This window comes from Canis aureus, chromosome 1, assembly GCF_053574225.1.
Source record: "Canis aureus isolate CA01 chromosome 1, VMU_Caureus_v.1.0, whole genome shotgun sequence".
In the NCBI taxonomy this organism is placed as follows: domain Eukaryota; kingdom Metazoa; phylum Chordata; class Mammalia; order Carnivora; family Canidae; genus Canis; species Canis aureus.
Window position 1 is genome coordinate 107,602,930 of NC_135611.1, and position 8,518 is coordinate 107,611,447.

Genomic DNA, 8,518 nt, shown 5'->3' on the forward strand with positions numbered 1-8,518 from the left:
TTAATGTTCCCTCCACTCCCAGCTGCTGTTAGGGTCCTGGGCATCTCAAACACCAGGCCCTGAATCTGTCTTGCTCACTCTTGCATTCCCAGGGGCCAGCACAGTAGATATTGGTAGAATGAACAACAGCAACAATGTATGATCCTGGGCTGGTTTGATGTGCCCCTAAAACTCTTCTAGAACGGCTCTGATGTCCTGTTAGAACGTTCTAGCAGAATCTATACTGTAGGCTTCTGTAATAATATGTAATAGAACTGGGACCTACTAGAATGTTAGATCCCAGGAATTTCCCATAATGGGCTCAGGGCAGTGCCAAAATATGGCAGCAGGGCTGCTCAAACACACATGGAAGCTACTACAATTCAAGTTCCCTAGAATCAACTGACAGACCTCCAGACTGGACCAGTTAAATGAATTTAGGTGCTTGCTACTGGAGGTCCTGCTATAATAGAATACCTTGGGGGCTGCAACAATGACTGCCAGTGTAGCTATAGAATATTCCAGTGGCCTGCTATAATCGGTGCAGGGCCATGATACCTTGTGATACCACCAAGAGTTGCCCTCTTTTCATGTAATAGGCCTGACCCCTGCTGTCATCATAAATCAAGGACCCTGCTATGAAACTGTGCCTGCAGCTAATTTCCCTGAGAAAAATGCAATGCCACTGGGACCTCCTATTAGAGGCATGCAACAGAATATTCTAGAAGCATGCTAAAATAGATTCAAAGTCCCATGCCAGCCCACCAGGGCTTGCTGTAATAGATGCAAGTTCCACAACCATATATTGAATACCTCTAGGGGCCCTTGGCAAGACTCTTGTCCTTGGGACTTCCTGATGGGACCCAGGGCCTCCTACACTAAGCTACCTCAAGGCTTCTCTAACAGGTTCAGGGCTCTGGAAAAATTAACTTCCATCAGGAATATTATTTACTAGAATTAGTAATTGAGTTACTACTCCATTAACACATGTAACCATTGTTCATCCTCCCACGGGGGAAATGAGGCAAACCCATTTTACAGATTATAAGGCTCTGTGGTTGGGGTGGGGCGGGTGAAGGGGTGGTCACCTGCCAATAAGCAGCAGAGCTAGAAATCAAAAGAGTCTGTGGTCATAATGCTTCCATTTGGGAGATATCTGCTCATGGTCACTGCTTCTGGTTATTCCAGAACTTGAGACCTGGGAGTCATTCCTGCCCTCTGAGAATGCGGGGATTTAGCTTTGATTCATTTACTGTGATAAACATATATGGAGAGCTTACAACATGTCCGCATGCTAGGGATGCAGAGCTCACATTCCAGCGGCCCCCAGGTTAGCAAACATGCAATGTCACACAGGTTTCTACAATAAACTTACAAATATGCAAGAAATGGGCTTCGTCTGTCTCTGTAGGGCAATAAAGCTGGGAAGGGCAGTTGGGAGGACAGGAGGTTTTGCCAGATGTAAAGAGGCTGGTGGGGACGCCTGGGTGGCCTGGCAGTTGAGTGTCTGCCTTTGGCTCAGGGCGTGATCCTGGGGTCCTGGGATCAAGTCCCGCATCGGGCTCCCCAGAGGGAGCCTGCTTCTCCCTGTGCCTATGTCTCTGCCTTCTCTCTGTATGTCTCTAATGAATAAATAAAATCTTACAAAAAAAAAAAAAAAAGGCAGCCCCGGTGTCCCAGCAGTTTGGTGTCTGCCTTCAGCCCAGGGCATGACCCTGGAGACCCGGATCGAGTCCCATGTCGGGCTCCCTGCATGGAGCTTGCTTCTCCCTTTGCTTGTGTCTCTGCCTCTCTCTCTCTGTGCCTCTCATGAATAAATAAATAAAATCTTAAAAAAAAAAAAAAACAAAAAACAGAAAAACAGGAACAAGAGGCTGGTGAGCATTATAACCTAAGGAAATGAAGGAGGGAGCCAGGTGGACACCTGAGCTGAGAGCTGCCAGGCAGTGGGCAGGGCCAGTGCGAAGGCTCAGAAGAGGGAGCAGGTCTGGTGGGCGCTGGCAGGTTGAGGAAGGGGGAGTGGTGGGCAGAGGGCAGAAGACAAGCAGAGCTTGTGATGGACGTAGGAATGGTCTCTGGCTGTCACCGTACTCTAAAAGGTGACAGTGGTCACCTCCCTCCAGGCACAAGTGGTGTGGACCTAGGGTATTTCTCCTTGGTCTTTGCCACTTGACCCACTGGGCCCAGCAGAGGTGTACCCCAACACACACCAGGGAGGTGCCCCACCCATGACTAGGTAACCTAACAGTGGGGTGCCAAGGAGACACCCCAACAACTGCTGGGAGCGAACAGGGGAGCTGGGCTGCTGTTGTCAACATGGCAGCCCCACCCCAAACGGAAACACCTGTGGTGGGGGGGCCTCCGGGAGCAGCCTCAGAACCCTTTCTGGGTCCCAGTCCCCTCCCTCAGGCTCTCTGCCCTCCAGCACCGGGTGGGGCAGGCTCACAGGTTGAAACTCCGGGGCGGTGCCCCTTCAGACCCGTCCCTGCTCCTTCCTGGCCTCTTTGATGCGGCCCCACTTCCTCCGACAGGAACCCCCGCCCTCCCCAGGTCTGGGTCAAAAGGAGTCGCTGAGTCCGTCCGGAGTCGGCACGTCCCCTGGAGGCAGCAGCTCCTCTCTCCTCTCGGCCCTGTCTCCCAACCCTTGTACCAGTGCTGTGCCTCAGTCCCTGGTACAGGCATGGGGGGCAGGGACCTGGGGACCCCCAGCAGCACCGGCCCCGAAGGGTGAGGTGAAGCCAGCAAGTACCTCCGTCTCTGCCTGCTGTGACTCGGGTGAGGGTCTCTCTCGATTCTAAAAGCCATTGCCCTCCCCCCCACCCTCCGCTGGCCTATCATCTCGGAACTTGATTTCATTCTCAAGGTCCATTGTTCTCAGAAATCTGCCAGTCTGTCACTACCTGTGGTCTCCGACCTTTTCCAGAGTCCAGCTGAGCCCTCTGTTCTTATCTCTGAAAGGGATGCTCAAGGTCCTGCCTCCTCCTTCCCAGGTTTTCTCCAACAGAAAGCCTTCCACTTTTAGGGTCAATCTCTTGCCCTTCCTCACATTTTCCTCTGACATTCAGGGTCACTGGCCCGGTCACAAAGCTTTTCCCCAGAATTTCTTTGCCCGACCCTGTCCCCACTCCTCTCTGCTTCCAAGGCTGGGAAGTCTCACTTCCAGGGTCTTCCTAACCTACTTCTGAGCAGCCTGCAATCAGGTGCTACAGAGGTGGGTCCCAGGCTGGCTCCAGCTTGGCTTCACTATGTGACGTGCCTTCAAAGCCAATTTCCTTGGATTTTCAGGCAAAGGAAACCACTAGAGCTCAGCTCCTCACGGACGGGAGAACCTGTCCCCTCAGATGGGTTTGCCAAGCAGACTGGTGCTTGCTCAGGAAGGGGAAGGGGTGGGGGTGTGTGCTGGGGCTGGAGAGGCTGGCTGTCTGGCTTCCCTGGTGCACTCCTCCACTGTCAGGGGAGACAGGAAAGCCCAGGTTGAAGATTAAGACCCCACCAGACAGCACAGAACCCTGCAAGCCCATTCAGTGCCCCTAGCTGGGCTGAGATGGCTGCTTCTCCTTCACCCTCCCAAGGAGGCAAGAAGGCTTACACCAGAGTTGAGAGAGAGAACGCAGGAGCCTACGCCCTCACTCACTTCCTCCCCAGAGACTGGGGGAGTTGAGGGCATGCCCCAACACCAGGTAGAAGGGCTTACTTATTCTGACACCAAGATGTGACGTGGATCAAAAGGAGACCCAAAGAAGGAGCAGTGTCTTAATACAGGTTCCTATCTTCAGAGATGAAAAGACAGAAAGGAGGCAGCACCCAGCCAGCCCCACCCTTATATGGGGGTCCAGAGGATGAAAGAAAACCCCATCTTTTGCATCAACCCCATTCAACTCCCAGAAATAATCCCTCTAGCAAAGGGATGCCTGGGTGGCTCAGCGATTGAACATCTGCCTTCAGCTCAAGGAGTGATCCCTGGTTCAGGGTGGAGTCCTGATCCCACATCGGGTTTCCCCCGAGGAGCCTGCTTCTCCTTCTGCCTCTGTCTCATGAATAAATAAATGAGATCTTAAAAAAAAAAAAAAAAAAAAATTCCCTCTAGCAAAAGTACAGGTACACTGGGCCAAGCCCAAATCTGGGAAAATAGTTTTTGAGACCTGGAAGTCAGGGGTGTAGACAGTTTTATTTTCTTCAGGGGTGTAGACAGTTTTATTTTCTTCAGGGGTGTAGACAGTTTTATTTTCTTCAGGGGTGTAGACAGAAGTCTTGCCTCAAAACTTCTGGAACTGCTTCTTCGTGCCAGCAGCTTTTGTGACTTTGAGCACGTTGAAACGCACAGTCTTGCTCAAAGGGCGGCACTCACCCACTGTGACAATGTCGCCGATCTGGACATCCCTGTGGAGTTGGGCAGAGGCTGTCACAGGCTGGACTGTCCCACGCAGGCCACTAAAGGCTGAGGCCTCTGCTTTGGCTCCACTAAACCCTACCCACGCTCCACTTTCCACTTCCACCTGCCATCCCCTCCCTGGGTCGTTATTTATTGGACACAAACTCTGTGCAAGATATCAAACTCAAAGCTCTACAGAGGATACTCCAGCCCCTTTGGCGACTTCTCAGGGTAGAAGCCCTCCCTCAGGGATCCCTGGTGGCTCAGTGGTTTAGCATCTGCCTTTGACCCAGGGTGTGATCCTGGAGTCTTGGAATTGAGTTCTGCATCGGGCTCCCTGCGTGGAGCCTGCTTCTCCCTCTGCTTTTCTCATGTATAAATAAATAATCTTTTTTTTTTAATTTTTTATTATTTATTTATGATAGGCACACAGTGAGAGAGAGAGGCAGAGACACAGGCAGAGGGAGAAGCAGGCTCCATGCACGGGGAGCCCGACGTGGGACTCGATCCTGGGTCTCCAGGATCGCGCCCTGGGCCAAAGGCAGGCGCTAAACCGCTGCGCCACCCAGGGATCCCAATAAATAAAAAATCTTAATAAAAGAAACCCTCTCTCAATCCTCTCCACTTTACACGGACTGGAGGCTCCTGAGAATTATCTGCTTGGTCACACCAGTCTCCTCACACTGTCTCCCAATAGTTTACTACCCACACAGCAGCCAGAGAGCCCTGTCAACCCAAGCCAGGTTCCATGGCCCCTCAGACCCGGGGACAGACCACTTCTTTCCCCTTGGCCTGGGAACCTGAGGGCCCACCATATTCACCTGAAGCAAGGAGACAAGTGCACCGACATGTTCTTGTGGCGTTTCTCAAAGCGGTTGTACTTTCGGATGTAGTGGAGGTAGTCTCGGCGGATGACAATAGTCCTCTGCATCTTCATTTTGGTCACCACACCTGGGGAGAAGGCATGGATTGCAGGTCAGCCCCTGGGGAAGGGGAGTCTTGGGCACTTCCAGAGCATGCTGGGAATTGGGAGCTGCCAAGGAGGGATCCCAAGCCCCGCTGACATCAGCTGTGCCAAGTGGTTTTTTCAGCAGTGCCCGCGGTGGGCATCTGAAGACCATCGTGAAAAGACATCATCTGCCAGTGCCCTCTGGACCCAGAAAGCTGCCAACTCCCCCTCACCCAGGAATCTGAGCATCCCCAGTCCATCCTCCCTCAGACCCAAAAATCTGAACCCAAGCTCCCAGAGCCTTCACTCACCAGACAAAATCCGCCCTCGGATGGAGACATTGCCAGTAAAGGGGCATTTCTTGTCAATATAGGTGCCCTCAATGGCCTGAGTAAGGGAGAAAAAGGAGTGAGCCCTGAACAAGCTGTTCCTGAAACCACCGCGGGGGTGGTGGTGCTCAGGGACAGGAACTACAATTCCCATCAGCCCCAGGATCAGTCACTCAGATGCCAGCAGGGTAACCCGGTCTGGGCACACGTGTGCTGGGGTACAGGGGTCTCCTTCCTTCCCAGAATACCGTCCCCCCCCATACCTCCTTGGGCGTCTTGAAGCCCAGACCGATGTTTTTGTAGTACCGCGGGAGCTTCTCCTTGCCAGTTTCTCCAAGTAGGACCCTCTTCTTATTTTGAAAGATGGTTGGCTGCTTTTGGTAGGCACGCTCGGTCTAGGTGGACAAGGAGGAAGCTGGTGAGCTTGGGGCGGGCAACCTGGCCTGGAAACCTTCCCAGAAACCCCGACCCCATCCTCTCCAGCATTTGGTCCCCAAACGGCAGCCTCCCGAGCCTGGATAATTACCATCTAAAACACTCCCTGAAATTGAGCGGAGTCCGAATTATGAGCCAGAATTACTTCAGCATTTGTGCACCCAAATACGTCCCATCACCTGCAGAAGTCATTCCTTAAAACCCAGGCACAATCACTCCTCTAACCTGGACACCTTACAGCAATGCTTCTTCTCCAAGCCATAAGGACACCCCCCCCCCAGAATTCTCTCCTTACGTAACGTAGGCGACTTCAGAAATAAATACCAAACCCGGGGCTCCCTGGATTAGCCCTTAGGGCTCCGTTCTAACAGGATTAACTCGATGGCCCAAGGCCTCCAGAAAAACCACCCCGTAAACCTTGAGTTTTAAGAAAATAACTCCTAAGAGGTTTGAGCCTCCACTAAGGGGAGCCCCCGGGATTTAGGAGGCGCTAACCTAGTTTAATTCAAACACACGCGCTCCCGCATTAAGGCCTGGGGTGTCTAGGCTGCCTGGGATTAACCCCACGCTGGGGCTCGGGCGTCCTTCTCTCCCGGACGCGCCCCTGAGGCCGGGGGTGGGTCCCGAAGCATCCGCGCCGGCCCCGAGCACGAACCTGAATGTCTGCCATCTTCCCGGCCGCCTGGAAAAAGGAAAGCCGGAAGGGCGTCCGGGTTTCCTTATCGACTGCACAGGGGCAAGGGAGGAAGTGACGAAAGGGGGCGGGAGCGCGGTTTGGAGCCTCGGGCGCGACTGTGATAAACGTGCGGCCCAAACTCCGCACTCGATTCGGAGACTAAGCGGACGCCGCACAGGATGAAGGGTCGCGGGTCGGGAGCCCGCGACCCGCCGACACCCTCTGGAGAAAGTCAAGCCGTGAACGCGCTGGGTCCGTTAGTAAACGTTGGGAAGGCGAGGCCAGCGTTATCGCGAGAATTATAGGAAGGCGGGCATCTTTCGGTGGAGTGAAGATCACGTGGGGGTAGGGGGACCGCGTGGCTGTGTTTCTGCGGAATCCAAAAGGGATGTGGTGGCGGCCATCTTTTTGCGGGGCGGCCTTTCGGAAGGTCTTAGGAGCATGAGCAATGGCGCCGCCATATTTGTGAGGGGCCGGCATTGACCCTGAGTTTTTTTCAAGTTTAATGAAGTTTGTTGTCCTTTATGCCCTGTTTCAGCCCCAATGGTTTAGTGAAAAAACAAAAAAACCCTTCTGCTGGCTTTCTGTCTGTAACAGCACCGTCCAGTAGAACTTCCCTCAATGATAGAATGTTTTATATCTGAGCCATCAGACACGGATGCAGCTGGCACTGGAAATGCGCATGAGACAGGACCTGAATTTTTAACTTTGTTTAGTGTTTTTTTTTTTTTTTTTAAGATTTTATTTATTCATGAGACACGGAGAGAAAGAGGCAGAGACACAGGCAGAGGGAGAAGCAGGCTCCTGAAGGCGGTGCTAAACCGCTGAGGCCCCCGGGCTGCCTTCTGTTTAACGTTATTAGATTTAACTGGGACGCCTGGGTGGAGGTTGAGCGTCAGCCTTGACCTCAGGTCATGATCCCAGGGTCTTGGGATGGAGTCCCGCATAGAGCTCCCCGCAGGGACCCTGCTTCTCCCTCTGCTCGTGTCTTTGCCTCTCTGTGTCTCTCATGAATAAATAAATAAAATCTCTTCCCCCCCCAAAAAAAAAGGTTTGTTTGTTTGTTTATAGATTCAACTGATAAAGAATTGCTATCAAAGTGTCCAAATGCTCCCTCTCGATTTGTGTACTTATCCTGTAGCATGGGGCACTGGTGCACAGACCACATTTAAAGGGCCTTACTCAGGGGAACCTGGGTAGCTCAGTGGTTGAACGTCCACCTTGGGCTCAGGGCATCATCTCGGGTCCTGGGATCGAGTTCCGCAGCCTACTTCTTCCCCTGCTTATGTGTCTGCCTCTCTCTGTGTGTCTCTCATGAATAAGTAAATTAAAAAAAATTTTTTAAAGGGGCCTTACTCGCTCCCAGCATGGAGCCTGCTTCTCCCTATGCCTGTGTCTCTGCCTCTCTCTCTCTCTCTCTCTCTCTCTCTCTTTGTGTGTGTCTCAATAAATAAAAATAAAATATTTTTAAAAAAAGATTAAAAAGAGGCCTTACTCTTTTGTGATGCAGCTCTGTGTTACATTTTTTAAAAGATTTTATTTAAAGATTAAAATTAAAGAGTTAGATCACAGAAGGAGTGAGAGGGAGACTGACACACTGCTAAGCAGGGAGCCTGATGTGGGGCTGGATCCAAGGACCCTGAGGTCATGACCCCAGCGGAAGGCAGATGCTTAACTCACTGAGCCTCCCTTGTGCCCCTATTTTACATTCTTACATCTGAATGCATCTCCTCTCCTCCTTCTTTGCGGCTTCTAAAACATGTAGATTTTTCTGGCCT

At 52.1% G+C, this 8,518-nt stretch overlaps 1 protein-coding gene and 1 non-coding gene across 3 annotated transcripts; both read right to left on the reverse strand.

Annotated features, from left to right (window-relative positions):
- Positions 1-4,144: 4,144 nt before the first annotated feature.
- Positions 4,145-6,954, reverse strand: RPS11 (ribosomal protein S11). Of its 2 annotated transcripts, none has more exons than XM_077845421.1 (5): positions 6,720-6,954; positions 5,893-6,024; positions 5,612-5,687; positions 5,173-5,302; positions 4,145-4,359 (listed from the first exon to the last, which is right to left on the reverse strand). In XM_077845421.1, exons 1-5 carry the CDS (start codon positions 6,732-6,734, stop codon positions 4,236-4,238), a joined length of 477 nt encoding a protein of 158 aa, XP_077701547.1. In that variant the 5' UTR covers positions 6,735-6,954; the 3' UTR covers positions 4,145-4,235. The 2 variants fall into 2 exon arrangements, with proteins under 2 accessions (XP_077701547.1, XP_077701555.1); XM_077845429.1 differs by lacking the exon at positions 6,720-6,954 and adding an exon at positions 6,156-6,176.
- Positions 5,408-5,493, reverse strand: LOC144289487 (small nucleolar RNA SNORD35). The gene has a single exon (XR_013357359.1). It is a non-coding gene; the product is annotated as a small nucleolar RNA SNORD35 (small nucleolar RNA).
- Positions 6,955-8,518: the final 1,564 nt, after the last annotated feature.